The sequence below is a fragment of the Octopus bimaculoides genome, chromosome 2 (assembly GCF_046866305.1).
Source record: "Octopus bimaculoides isolate indiv1 chromosome 2, ASM4686630v1, whole genome shotgun sequence".
Lineage (NCBI taxonomy): Eukaryota > Metazoa > Mollusca > Cephalopoda > Octopoda > Octopodidae > Octopus > Octopus bimaculoides.
In genome coordinates this window covers 86,119,976-86,135,969 of record NC_142929.1, presented here as the reverse complement: position 1 = coordinate 86,135,969, position 15,994 = coordinate 86,119,976, and the positions used below count along the sequence as shown (strand labels likewise).

The following is a 15,994-nucleotide window of genomic DNA, read 5'->3' as shown; positions in this document are numbered from 1 at the left end:
AGGTGTACGAACAGCCATGCTTCATGGCAGTGAAACATGGGCCATGACTCTGAGGACATGCATAGGCTCGCAAGGAATGAAGCCAGTATGCTCCGATGGATGTGTAATGTCAGTGTGCATACTAGACAGGGTATCAGTACCTTGAGAGAAAAGTTGAACTGACGAAGCATCAGGTGTGGTGTGCAAGAGAGACGATTGAGACCTAAATCTATGGCCTCAGCCAGTCCACTTATGTGTACCTTCCTTCATTGGACACCAAACTCCACTTGCGAAGACCTGTTGAGGCAAGTGAAATCGAAATCGAGTTAAGTTGGACACTAAACTCCACTAGCGAAGACCTGTTGTAGCAAGTGAAATCGAAATCGAATTAAATTGGAGACTAAGCTCCACTTGCGAAGACCTGTTGAGGCAAGTGAAATCGAAATCGAGTTAAATTGGGCACTAAACTCCACTTGCGAAGACCTGTTGAGGCAAGTGAAATCGAAATCGAGTTAAATTGGACACTAAACTCCACTTGCGTAGACCTGTTGAGGCAAGTGAAATCGAAATCGAGTTAAATTCGACGACTGGCACCCATGCCAACGCCGTCTCCTTCATTGGACACGAAACTCAGCTTGCGAAGACTTATTGGGGCAAGCGAAATCGAAATCGTGATGGCACCTGTGCCCAGCGTCGCCTTTCTGGCACTTGTGTCCGCAGCATATGTATGGACCTTCGAGTGAAACCGTTGCCCTGGACTGGCTCTTGTGCGGGTGGCACATAAAATACACCATTGAGCGTGGCCATTACCAGTACTGCCTGACTGGCCTTCGTAGGATTTTCGAGCGAGATCGTTGCCAGTGCCCCTGGACTGGCTCATGTGCAGGTGACACATGAAATGCACCATTTTGGGCATGGTCGTTGCCAGTGCCGCCTTGGCTTTTCCTTCTGCTTCCCTTCTGTTCCACTGGCAGTTTGTCATTCATTTCTAAGAAGTAATACACACAATTAGACATTATTTCTGTCATCAACTTCCACATCAGGTTAGTCAGGAGATAGGCTGATAATTATCCATTGCATTACTAGGATCCATTTGACAAAGAACTGTTTTACTTGTGGTCAACCACTTTGGGATTTCCACCTTATTGTTGATCATTTTATCCATTTGCTCAGTTATTCTTTTGTGTAGTGTTAGGAAACTTTTCAGTCAATACCCTTGTACTCCATGCAGGCCTGGGCATTTCCAGTTTGAAATTTTTATTGTCTGCTTGGTCACCATTTCAGTTGTTATTCTTATATTGCTCTGTTTCACTTCATATTTCTCTGACCTTAATTCCTTTAACCATTCAGCATCTTCATTTTGCTTTCTTCCGTTATCGAAATGTTACTCCAAAACTTCCTATTTTCTTCAGCATCCAGTCTTTCACTGCTGTTAACCTTTCCATTCAGCGCTGATAAACCTTTCCTGATCTTGTTGGGACAATGTGTTGATTTTATATTGTTCAATTCTTTGGTCATATCTCTTGATCTTTCTCACTTTAGCCTGCAATCTTTGTTTCAGGTCTTTAAGAAATACATTTAGCCCTTTTTCTTTATCCTATATCTACATTCTAGTTCCTGATATTTCTCCTTCTTCCTGATTTCACCTCATTTTTTTCTTTCCAAAGTGTTGATACGTTTTCATTGTTTGTTCATTGATTGCCTTATTCTTCTTTTCTACCAAGGCTCTTTTCCTCTCACAACACCTATGTAAGTCAAATCGAAATAAATGATGAATTCAACAGATATTTCTTCATCATCTATTAATTCTTCATAGGCCTCTTCGACATCTTCAATGGGTACGAAGGCTGATGCTGAAAAACATCGAATTTTAAGACAGAATTCAGAGTCGTTATTGCATTTTTCTTTGTGGCCTAAATCTGTAATTTTTCAAAATACTGATTAGCTCAAATGAAACAAACATGCCATGATAGATGAATTAGAGAATGATGAATTAGATTCCTTATGTACTGCAACTTCAAAATCTGCCTTGAGATCAAGCAGATATTTCATTAGGTGCATAATTTTCAATTGCTCAAAAAATAATTTGTATGTCTGCTTTGTTTTATTCAGCAGTAATGCAAAGAACCATAGAAAATTGCTACCTTTAACTTGCACATGAATGCTAAACAGTTGAAACCACTGTTCTGGCACAATTTTGAATGTTCCATCACATGTCCAATGACGATATGATGCTATATCCTGAAGAGCAATTTCTGATGCAAATACTAGTATGCACTGTTGATTCTCAATACCCTAATCGTATCTCAGAAACTGTTTGCCATTATCAAGTTTACAATATTCTTCACATATTTCAAAACCAGTTCTAATCCCTAGATTAGTGGGAAATCTAAAATTTTTTTGTTGGCACCTTTGAATAGCCCTTGAAAGTACAGACAAACGAAGAAGTTGAGGGCAAGTATTTTCTGTTAGCTGCATAAACTTAGCTGCTATTATGCTACATGAACTTGCTGCTATGTTTTCCACCACTTCATGTATTATTTCTGCAACTGCTTTTCTAAAATTTAATGAATCTACATCAGTTGGATGAAAGTGCTCACTAGAGAAATAAATCATTTTCAGCTCATTGTTTTCCGTTGCTGTATGAATTCACACTGAAAACAGCCTTTTTTTTGTCACATCTCCAGTATTCTTTTCCTAGTTTTGTATTGCTTGAATGAAATTTGGAGATGTAATTACTTTCATCAACTACTTTTCTTTTGTTTTTGGTCGATACTATGAACTTTGTCATTTCAGGATGGGTAAATTAAAAATGTGTACACTAAATTTGCAGCACACTCTGTACACAGCACCATACTTAAGAGAGAGAAGGAAAAAGAGAAAGTAAAAATGTTAACAGAGAAGGAAAAAGAACAATAATAACAATCCTATAACAAGGCTCATTATAGTTCTGTGAATATAAACCTTGTTTTCTAAAGAGTTTATTTGAAACTGGTCAAAAAGTTGTTGGACAAAAAAGTTATCAGAAAAAAATATGTTGGACCAAAAGACATGGACAAAAAGACGCTTGACGAAGTGACATCAGACCTTTATACCTGTAGAGTTCATCTTGAACCCTTTGTAGTATTTGCCAGGCCAAATATTTCTGTGTTATTCTTGATAGTTCTGGCACAAAAGTCCTTTGAATTAGCCAGTTCATTTTCTCTGATGCTTAGAGCAAGGAAGAGTAATGATGTTCTTCCATCTCACTGACCATCTATAGATTGCCCTTCACTAATCTCATTGCCTGACTGGTAGACAATGTGTGCCTGACAACATTCCACACACCAGGCTCTAATCTAACCCTCACTGTCCAGAAATCTTTGTAGGTGGTCAAGGGATAAATAATAGCTGAGGTAATATAGGCATATGCTACTCTACCCAACCTTTCAGCAACAGCTTCCTTTAGGTTCATTTCTGAGTAAAATTAGACACCTATCATGCCCAATTCTGGTTTAGCTGAAGACTGTGACCAAATCAAACCTTGTGTAGCGTTAACAGTCCATTGGTCCAATATCCTGTTATACTCTCAGATGACGTGAATTTGCCTCTCCAGGTGCTGAGCTACAAGCCCACTGATTTTGGGGTGAATTTTGCCCCTGCCACCATCTCAAATTCCTTTAGAAGAGTAATGATTACTTTCAACTCAGTGGCATCTGATTTCATGACAGTAAGCACTCCCAGGTTCCAGTCTAAAAGGACACTCTTCAACCATCCCAGCTTTTGTAGCATTGATTCTAATAATGGTCAACACTCTCCAAAGTTTTTGACTAATTCACAATGGTTAGATAGTTTTTCTGTGAACATAATTGAGGTGTTAGGATTGGCAGGTATTGTCATACCACTCAACATAAAGGTTTTATCTTTGGGGTTTTAATTATGATATCTGGTGTGTTTGCTTTGATTCCCCTGCCTGACTACACTAACATTATCATTCTTGGTAACTGTTTTTGATTTGTGGTCCTACCATCTTTTTAAAGATTTTAATGCTCAATTTCTTGCAGATTTTTCAGTATAGGTCTACCACTCCCTTGTGACATTAGATAATTTGCGTTTTTCTCAATACTGAGGAGTCAGCAATGATGTGGCAGGTTCCACATGTCATACCCATTTTGTCCTCTCATCTTTGAGAATGCAATGCTGCTATGACTTGTGACTAAGATTTTGATCTTGGGCAGCAACAATAAAGTTGTCTATCTCTACTTTGAGTCCATTACCTTCAAGACATTGATTTGTCTGTTGTCAGTCAACTTCTGCCACTTTATGACATTCTGGATATCAACCATGCAATTTTTTGTTTTCAGTTGGTCCTTATTTGGTGGGGGCCATGCTACTTGGCATTTTTTCTTTAATTTGGGAGACAAGAGATATCAATGCTACATTTTTATTTTGTGTAAATTCAGGGGATGAGGAGGAGGATGATGACAGTGATGACAATTCAAGAATTTTCTGTTTTTTTTCCATGATCAGAAATAACTTTCTCCTACTTTCCCCTAGGAAAACTACACCTACAAAAAGTTGTTGTTGTTGTTATTATTATTATTATTTTCTCTATTTACAGATTACATTAAACTGTACAGCACCAATGCAAGTTGATGGTGAACCCTGGCTCCAACAACCTGTGGAGATGACTGTCACCCACCGTAGTAAAGCTACTATGTTGTCTCTTTGCTGAATATCTGCTATATAAACTGACAAAAGAAAGAAACACACACATGCACACACACACACACACACACACATATATATTCCAGTGTAGAAATCTACAATAACAGGAGTGCATTCATATATATGTATGTATATATATATATATATATATATATATATATATATATATATATATAAAATTATCTTTACATGCACATACATGCATATACAGACATATGTGCAGCTTCTACCATCACAAAATACTCTTTACTAATATTTATTTCTTTGTTAAGGTGGTGAGCTGGCAGAATCATTACTGCACTGGACAAAATGTTTAGCAGTGTTTCCTCCATCTTTATGTTCTGAGTTCAAATGCTGCCAAGGTCAACTTTGCTTTCATTCTTTCAGAGTCGATGAAATAAGTACCATTTGAGCTCTGAGATCAATGTAATCAACTAGCCCCCCTCTCTTAAAATTTTAGGCCTTGTACCTATACTAGAAAAGATTATATATTTCTTTGCTTTTACATTTGTTGTTCTGTTTATTTTGGATTTTTTTTCCTTCAAAATACCTTTTATATTACTCTGTAAAGTGATTGACATTAGGAAGATATCCATGTGCAGAAACCATGCCAAATCAGACTGGTGTCTGGTGTGGCTTCCCAGCTTGCCAGCTCTGATCAAACTGTCCAACCCATGTCAGCATGGAAAACGGATGTTAAATGATGATGATGATGAGCTGGCAGAATTGTTAGCATGCCAGAGAAAATGCTTAGCGGTATTTCATCTACCTTTATGTTGTGAGTTCAAATTCCGCTAAAGTCTACTTTGCTTTTCATCCTTTTGGGGTTGATAAAATAAGTGCTAGTTGAATTCTGGGGTTCAACGTAATCAACTTATTACCCCTCCCATGAAATTGCTGGCCTTGTGCCAAAATCTGAAACCATCATTATTATTATTGTTGTTGTTAAGGTGACAAGCTGGGGTAATTGTTATCATGTTGGATATAATGCTTAATGGCATTTCTTCTGACTTTACATTCTGTGTCCAAATTCTGTTAAGGATAGCTTTGATTTCTTTCTTTTAGAGCAGATGAAATACATGTACCAGTTGAGCACTGGAGTCAATATAATCAACTAGTCCCCTCCTGCAAAATTTCAGGTCCTGTGCCTATAGGGGAAAGGATTATTATTTTTATTATTGTTTTAAGATGGGAGATTGGCAGAATTGTTGGAGTGCCATGCAGTATTTGTTCTGGCTCTTTCTATTCTGAGTTTAAATGTTGCTTAGGTCAACTTATTCCTTCCGTCCCTCTGTGGTTGATAAAATAAGATATCAGTTATGTACTGGTGTCAATGTATCAACTGTACACCTGCCCCACTTCATAACTGCTAGTCTTGTAGAAACCGTTATTACTGTTTTCTGTTTGACAAAAGTCAAACATTTCAATATTTTATGTAAACAGTGAAAGAAAGATTGTAGCTAGAGCAAGGGATAGGCCCCCCCCCCCACCTATGATGGCATTGATATGATTGAGACTTCAGTTTGAACTTCTGTTAGAAGAATGTTTTCAAGAACATTGTGGAATAATATTTGGGAAAGGAGGATTGGAAACAGTGGTTAGTATAGGACCCAAAGTGGGGGAATGGGTGAACTGCAGAAGGGCAGATATACAATGAACAGAGTTAGAGTAATTGAGGCTGTCGTGGTAGTGAAGACTGTGGGTATTGGTGAGAGAGAGAGAGAGGGGTAGTTTTAGAGGGAAAGTGGTGGGGATATAGTTTTGTTTATTGATTTGTTGCTTCCTTTCTTTTCCACCTTATGTACATGGATTTTGTTTAACTTTACTTTTTGATTGTCTTTATCAAAAGTTTGTTGTGAAGCCTAATAACATTCCCTTGCAGTCATTATTTTTAACCTCTAGGACTTTTAAGTTAGACAACCTACCCACCTACATGGATGTCTACCAGGCTGCCTACATACCTATTGACCTACTTGGCTGCTTACCTATCTTGCATAGTTGGATTTGTTTTGTCTCAATTTTCTCTTTCTTATTCTTTTTTTTTACTTCTCTGATGGATTTGTCCACTTGTGTGTGTGTAGTGTGTACATATGTATAAAAAAGAACATAGAAAGCGTAATTAGTATTAATAATTTATATAATATACACATGCTTCATGAGACTGGCAGACATCAATTACTTGCGCATAAAACTCAATTACAGAAACAAATGCCACCAGTCCCTTTAATCAGCATTACTCAGGGTCGTGCAGTATTTTTTCATGTAACTGAGTTTTATGCTCAAGCAATTGATGTCTGCCAAATCATTAAGTACATGTATATTATATACAGCATTAATACTGACTGTTTTCTGTGTTCCTTTTTCTATATATGGTGCAGACTCTGCATTCTATCCTTTCTGGAGTTATGAAGATTTTCTGACCAAGTCAGAAATGGGAGTTAAGTGTGGAACTAATCTGCCATCTTCATACCCTTTGGTATTGTGCTTTTGGCACTTCTTGGATTATCTTTTGACTTATGTATGTATGTATGTATATATATCCTTCTTTTAGTCTGTTTCTTCAGTTGTCTATCTCACTCATTTTTATCCTCTCTCTCTCTTTCTCTCTGTCTAGTCTCCCTAACTCTATATCTCTTACTCTATGTTTCTATCTAGTTATTACTTTTTCTTTCTACTTAGCAATCTGTCAGTCTGTCTGTTATTTTCTTTCTGTTTGACTACCTGGTTCCCCCACCACGGAGACCCTTTTCTCTGTTATTTGTAACTCCATACACTCCTAAGTAGATGGTATTACCTTTCACTTCCAGCACTAGTGCCATCTAATCACAGCTAACATATATCTCCCCAGATGTGCCCCACTTCCAAGAACAAAGATTTTGATTGCATCCTGCTCTGAGTATTGACAACTTAGTTTTAATAGCACCAAAAACAGGCCATCTCTATTCATACCAAAGAAATGTACCTACAACACTGCTCCTACTTTCTTATTCATATGTACACACCACTTAACAAACATGACAAACACACAACTAAAACCTTCATAGGCCCCTTTACTCCACAATCTTTAACAACATTACACAGCACCTTTACATCACTAACAATTAAAAGGATACCAAATTTAGAAAATACTTCAGTGATGACCTCTTGCTGACCTTAAAAATTATCTATCTTTCTGTGATCCACCCTAAGATATTACTCTTTTACTCTTTTACTTGTTTCAGTCATTTGACTGCGGCCATGCTGGAGCACCGCCTTTTTTTTAGTCAAGCAAATCGCCCCCAGGACTTATTCTTTGGAAGCCTAGTACTTATTCTATCGGTCTCTTTTGCTGAACCGCTAAGTTACAGGGACGTAAACACACCACCATCGGTTGTCAAGCGATGCTGGGGGGACAAATACAGACACACAAACATATATACATACATATATACGATGGGCTTCTTTCAGTTTCCGTCTACCAAATCTACTCACAAGGCTTTGGTCAGCCCGAGGCTATAGTAGAAGACACTTGCCCAAGGTGCCATGCAGTGGGAATGAACCTGGAACCATGTGGTTGGTAAGCAAGCTACTTACCACACAGCCACTCCTGTTTACATTTCGAAGGTGCAACGACTGCTACATAAACATCTGAGATTGCTTCCTTCAAAAAATGTCATTCAATTTATTATGAAACTTTCACTCACCAATACATTACATCATACTGTCTCATAGTTGTGATATGTCCTCTCTGGGTATCATTTAATCTTATTATAATAGGCCCTACTCTTCTAAAATAGAAAACTGTGCTATCTATTTTCTTTACTGTAACTCATTTTGCAAATCCTGTTCTTCACATTTTTTCAACTCTTTTCCTCTAGACTACAACCTGCTAGAACTTCTTCCCTACCCATATTTTCCATCAGTAAAGCCTTGCTGACCTATACAACCAAATATCATTACATGGATCCAACCAGTATCCCTCCAATTAACATATTTGATATCAGTTGTACAATACTCACTTTTCATCATTAACTCTTCATTTTCATAATCCCTAAATCTCTGCAATAATGTATTATTTTTGCTATAAAACCCCAGTGAATCCCATTTGCTTCTGTGCAGTCTTCCATTTTACTTTAAATGATGTTTTTTGTCCAGCCTCCTGCAAATAAATATCAATCAACAACAAATATCTGTTTCCTTCCCTCATTGATATCTTTAACCCAGGAATGATTTACCAATTAAAGACTAAAAGCAACAACTATTTCTCTGTTTAATGGATTAATTAAAGTTAATGAAATGACTGCAGTTATTTAGTTGTTATTGACAAAATGCAGAAGTCAATACAAACATTGCCTACTTGGTGATGTCATCTACTACTACTATTACTACTACAACCATCATCATCATTATAGAATACCCTTAATTGTAGTTTTGTGTTTCTTCTGGATGGAGTGGTCTGTTATTAAGGAACTTGGCTTTACAAGAGGATGGCCTTCCTATTGCAAAGCACTGAACTATGAAAGAGGTGTAAAACTTGTTTTGTAAATTTGGAGCTAGAAGAGTTATGCATTTTAACAACCTAACGACTGTAGTAAAACTTGAATTTATGATTCTGTGGTCAGTTGTCCAGCAACTTAACTTGTCAGCCATTCTGTATATTGAAATGTTGGTAAATGAAAGAGAAACCTTCATTTTGGGTGGTCCTCATCAACAGAGAATAATGAGAAATAGATATGTGTATATGGAATGATGTTTCATATTTAAACCAAAGGGGCTGACCGTCCATTTTTGAATTTTCTCTATTCCACTCCTTTAAATGTCTCTGTTACTCTCCTTTTGTTTTCTCAGCCTTCTCTACCACATCTAAATTATCTTTGCTTCACTTGCTCCATTTTGATTTCTTTTTCTTTCCTGCTCTTTCTTACTTTCTAATTCCTATAACCTCAAGCTAAAACATAACAAAAGAAGAAAGAAAGCAAATTTATTATTAATCTCAATGTATAAAATCTACTTCCCAATCATTTTGGCTGCAAGATCAGAACATAGCAGATATCCCTCTAGACATGAAAGAAGGACTAAAATCAGAGTAGAAAACATAAATGAGAATCTAAATCTGAAACTACAATATTGTTAAGGGCATTGATTACTGAATATCGGCTTGAGCTGGTCACAAATGTATTGTTTATTGGGAATTCAATGTTAACTTGCATATAAGACAAACTTAAAGTGTACTGAGAAAGTTGTTGCTCATTACAGGTGTTAGATGACTTGTACTGGTTTGTAATATGAATGACATACTTATGACAGGAGAATAAGTAAGAGCAGATCAGAAGTATTGAGGCCACATATGAAGAAGTTGGACCTCATAGCAACGATGTTATAAGATACATCCCTCTCATGCCAACATGGGAAAATGGATGTTAAAATAGAATCTACTCTACTATGACAACATTTGAAATCCAGAATCTTCAACTCAAAAAATTAGCCCTATCATGGGTTAATAAGTAAATCCTACATATATAATCCCGGTTAATATAGATTGGTTTGGTTCATCCTTCTTAAAAACAACTCTCCATGTTCATCAAATATACTGAATAAACAAATTTAAACAGCCCTGTATCAACTACATATCAACAGCCTTCATACTTCCATAGAAATCCCTACCTAATTGTGTGTGCGTGTGTGTTGGGAAAATGGAGATTTCTCAGTGATAATATAGCTAGTTGTTATTGCTGGCTTCACAACTCAACTCATTTATCTATAACACTGAACTAATTGGACAAAGTATGTGTGCATGATTATCCTAGCTCTAACTATTGTTGTTAGGTAAACATTGATCACCTCTACACAAGTAGATCTTTGAAATGGATGTAACTTACAAGATAAAACCTTCATTTGGTTGGTATTTTCAGTGATGGTCATCTTCTGGACATACTACATGTCCTCCTGTTTTTAAATTGATATATAAAAGGAAACTCCATTGTTACATGCAACAGTTTTACTAGCTTACAAAACAGGCTCTCTACCTCACATATATGTTATATCTCTTTTTCATGCAGGCATGAATTAGTGGATGCAATTAATATACGGTGAACCATTATAATATTATTTTAAATAGCCTTTCCTTCCATGCACGCAGATACACTGGTATTTCTTCTGTCAAGGAAGTGTTGTGGTCCTACAAATCTGGCCACAAGGAAGACAAAAACCTAGTTTCTTATTTCCCTTCCCAGTAACATGGAAGTTAAAGGAATCACAAATCTTCTGGAATTGCAATGTTGTGGCAAGATTTTAGGAGTGCAACGCTTCCTTAATAGGAGAGCTCTCCTCTCTCTCTCCCTCTCTCTCTCTCTCTCTCTCTCTCTCTCTCTATATATATATATATATATATATATATATATATATATATATATAGTCAATTTGAGGATGTCAGGTCCTCATTAGGGATTAAATAATCCAAACATTTCACTGGTTAATCATTATTATATAAGGAGAAAATCTTGACAATATGTTAGGGATTATTATAGTAATACATATTGTTAATAATGAAAGAAAGAAAATGGAAAATTATGGATGTATAAATAATTTATTTGTATGATATTATGAGTTTGAAAGTTTTTTATAACCACACCCTAGCAGTTGAGGGAACCTGTGGAAGAGGTAGACCCAGAAAGACCTGGGATGAGGTGGTGAAGCACAACCTTCAAACATTAGGCCTCACCAAGGCAATGACTTGTGACTGAGACCTTTGGAAATATGCAGTGCGTGAGAAGACCTAGCAAACCAAGTGAGACCATAATCTGAGGCCTCTGCCAGGGGTGTAGCCAGCCCACTTATGCATACCTGTTTGCAAAGACCTGTTGAGGCAAATGAAATCAATCCAAATTCGACAACTGGCATCCATGCCAACTTCTCCTTCATTGGACACTAAACTCAGCTTGCAAAGACCTGTTGGGGCAAGTGAAATCAAAATTGAATCAAATTCAATGACTGGCACTTGTGCCAGTAGAGCGCTAAGTACACCGTCTGGCTTCCGTGCCAGTGCCACGTAAATAGCATCATTTGAGTGTGATTGTTACCAGCATCGCCTTACTGGCACTTGAGCCGGTGGCACATGAAAAAGCATTCAAGCGAGGTCGTTGCCAGTATCGCTGGACTGGCTCCTGTGCAGGTGGCACGTAAAAAACACCATTTTGAGCATGGCCATTGCCAGTACCGTCTGACTGGCCCTCGTGCCAGTGGCATGTAAAAGCACCCACTACACTCTCAGAGTGGTTGGCGTTAGGAAGGGCATCCAACTCTGCCAGATCAGCTTGGAGCCTGGTGCAGCCTTCTGGTTCGCCAGTCCTCAGTCAAATCGTCCAACGCATGCTAGCATGGAAGGCGGACGTTAAACGATGATGATAATGATGATAATGATGAATACAAATAAATTATAAAGCTCTGAAAGAAATGGCAGCTGCCAAAAACCTACATATTTGTTTCAGTTCATGCCCTATGTGAATAGTAATTCTAAGCATTTGGGTAGGGTCGTATGCTAAGAATTGGTCATCATTTTCAGCTATATGGGGCAGAATCTCATTAGGCCTTTATGAGCTTATACAACAATGGTTAACATATTTCTTGAAAGGATACAGACAAATTCCTTTCAAGAAATATGTTAATCTTTAATCTACATCCATAATTCTTCATTTTCTGTTTTTCATTACATGCAGACAAACACACATTATACACATGTTCCATCAAGCTTTTTAGGAGTACCATGCTTCCTTAATGGGAAGGGTGTCTATTTATGGTATCTGTCTATCTATCTGTTTGTATATATAGTACACGTATATGTGTGTGTGTTTATTCGTTTTATATATATATATATATATATATATATATATATATATATATATATATAAGTATGTTTAATATATAAAAAGTTGACTGTCTACTCTGCATTTTACATCTGTCAAGAGTATTTTTGCGGTGAGAGCTCAGATTAGATTGTCAACTTTTGATATAATAAGCACCTAGCCATCTAATCAGCATACTGACTTTAATATCAGATAATGTTTTTACTACGCAAAATATCATTTTAATACATTTTACAACTCTTACATTATGGTATATAGACGTGTGTATGGTGTTTGACTGTGGTATTTATCCAAACTTATGTATGCTATGTATGTGTGTATATATATATATATATATATATATATATATATATATATATATACATGTGCGCATGTGTAGTCACATGCATATGTATGTGTATATAGTGTGTGTGTGTGTGTGTGTGTGTGTGTGTGTGTGTGTATGTGTATATACATATATGCATAAACAGGGTATCCCAAATGTCACTGATGGGTTTCAATTTTTAATAAGTTCCTTAACTTTACAAATAAATGCATGAAATTTTGATATGATATGAAGAACATAATGGAAATTAATATGTACAAGTCAAATTTTAAAACGCTACTACATCACATATGAAAAAGAACATTGCTTAAATGGAAGCCATTTTCCACTTCACACATCCGTGCTCTTTCCAAAATTTGCACCATAACACCCTCAAGAGTTTCAGACTCCTCTTCTTTGATTTCTCTATTGATGTTCTCCTTCATTTGCACAAGGGTCTCAGGTTTGTTGAGGTAAGCCCTCTCTTTCAGGTATCCCCACAAGAAAAAATCCAGGCTCGTTAAGTCTTGTGGGGATACCTGAAAGAGAGGGTTTACGTCAACAAACTGGAGACCCTGGTGCAACTGAAGGAGAACATCAATAGAGGAATCAGAGAAGTGGGGTCTGAAACTCTTGAGGGTATTATGGTGCAAGTTTTGGAAAGAGCATGGGCGAGCAAAGCCGAAAATGCTATTTAATCAATGTCATTTTTCATATGTAGTGTAGCGGTATTGCAAAATTTGACTTGTGCATATTAATTTTGTTTATGTCCTTTATATTGTATCAAATTTCATGCTTTTATTTGTAAAGTTAAGGAAGTTATTAAAAATTGAAACCCATCAGTGACTTTTGGGACACCCTGTATGTGTGTGTGTATACACACACACACACACACACACACACACACACACACACACACACACACACATACACAGAGGCTGTGGTAAATATCCTCTTCCACAATCTCAATTTTGAATGTTGCTTGCTATTATCTCCCATTTTCTTTAAGTAACAAAAACAGTTATTTTTTAAGATTAAATATTTTGTATAGTATTTTTATATCTTCTGTATTTTATATATCTCATTCATCTATAAGTTATAACTACACTATGAAAACAAGAGATCTGATTAAAAAAAGTATTCTCATTATTTTATTGTTGTTGTTGTTTATAGTTGAAAGAAGTTTGAAATATTAGAAAACTCAATCTTTCAGATTCACTCCAGATCATGCATAGCATAAAATTGTTTTATTGTTTAATTAATGATAAGTTGTCTAAAGTGCAAATATGCAAATTAAGCTAACTGCAATTATAGCTTAATTACTCATTGCTAGATATATCAGCTAGATATCTCTTTTATCAATCAGGTAAGGAAATTGGTTTACCTCTCTGAAGAGCATTCAACAAACTGTAGAACATTTCATCAGCACACTTTTCCATCAGTATATGTCGCCATTATGTTTCTGCTTGGTTACTGCTGTATAAATACTTTCATCAATAAAGAAACACTTCATTCAAATGGCTCCAGAGAAGATACAAAATGGTATACTAGCACACACATCTAGGTGCATGGTTCCTTATAACAGAAACTGTTGTAAGGTAATGAAAGTGATTATTTAACTCCTGTTCTTATGTCAGTCATTTACACTCACACACACACACACACACACACAAGCCTGTTCTGTGTGTATGTTTGTCTCTCCTTGTCTTAGCATTGCATGGTTGTTGTAAATGAAAGTCATTGATTTCCAATATTCTTTGAAAACATGTCTAGTTATGGAAAAATATTATCTTGCTTGGAAACAGGCAAGAGTTGGCAAGAGGAAGGGCATTCAGCCAAAGAAAATCTACCTCAATAAACTCCTTTCAACCCATGCAAACATAGAAAAGTAGGCATTAAAACAATGATCATGATATATATATATATATATATATATATATATATATATATGTAAATAATATGTGACAATTATTCGGTAGCCATGATAAAACTCTGAGTTTCGGATGCTGGGGCGGAAACCCACACCGAAACTCAGAGTTTTATCACGGCTACCAAATAATTGCCACATATTATTTACAGATAAATTCCTCTATTTACATAATATCGAGGTCTCTTTCTTTCTTTTGTTGTATTACCTTTTCTATCAATATATATACATATCCTTTAATTTACTGCTTTTCTTTATACAAAATGAGAAGATACATTATGGAACTATTATTTTAATGAGTTATATTTATTTATCACCAGAAGAGATACATTTGCATCATCAGATCCTCCTGAACCAGTTGTTAAGTATCTCACCCATAAGGGACCGATGCCAGATGTGTCAAAACAATTGTAGTGATTAATAAAAATTCTCGTATCTTCGGAAAATCTTTTATTTACCATATATATATGTATGTGTGTGTGTGTGTGTGTATATATATGTATATATATTGTTTTTGTATTTTGTTTGCAAGACTCTTTATGTGAATTGGTGTGTTGAAGCATATTTTGTTGTGTCTGGGGAGAGTTTTATTTTGTTGTGTCTGTTTTAATGCTTTATTAATTAACACACTCACCAGTTCAATTTCTAATCATCTATTATTTTTTTCCTTAAAATTTTTGTTGCTTCATGCAACCACTTCAATAGTTGAAGAGGTTGCAAGAAATATCAAAACTTTTAGGAAAAAATAATAGATGAGTGGAAATTGAACTGGTGAGTGTGTTAACTAATAAGACATTAAAACAAAATGATTCTCCTCAGACACAACAATATATATATATATTCTTTTATTCTTTTATTTGTTTCAGTCATTTGACTGCAGCCATGCTGGAGCACCACCTTAGTCAAACAAGTTGACCCCAGGACTTATTCTTTGTGGGCCTAGTACTTATTCTATCGGTCTTTTTTGCCGAAACACTAAGTTACGGGGACGTTAACACACCAGCATTGGTTGTCAAGCGATTGTGTGTGTGTGGGGGGGGGGGGGGGGGGAACAAGCACAGACACACAAACATACACACACACATATATATACAACGGGCTTCTTTCAGTTTCCATCTACCAAATAATCCACTTACAAGGCTTTGGTCGGCCCATGGCTATAGTAGAAGACACCTGCCCAAGGTGCCACGCAGTAGGACTAAACCCAGAACCATGTGGTTGGTAAGCAAGCTACTT

General features: G+C 36.4%; 1 protein-coding gene across 6 annotated transcripts in view; it reads left to right on the top strand.

Moving 5' to 3' along the window:
* The window catches only part of LOC106870969 (diacylglycerol kinase epsilon), a 230,670-nt gene extending 216,690 nt beyond the window's left edge, over nt 1–13,980 (top strand). For 4 of the 6 annotated variants that reach the window (XM_052978393.2, XM_089347109.1, XM_052978395.2 and 1 more), the window contains one exon: nt 4,580–13,980. In XM_052978393.2, coding sequence (XP_052834353.1) covers nt 4,580–4,693 — 114 coding nt within the window. In that variant the 3' untranslated portion in view covers nt 4,694–13,980. The remainder of the gene's footprint in view (nt 1–4,579) is intronic. The other 2 variants (XR_016240656.1, XR_016240655.1) reach the window with 1 other exon arrangement.
* The last annotated feature ends 2,014 nt before the right edge of the window (nt 13,981–15,994 follow it).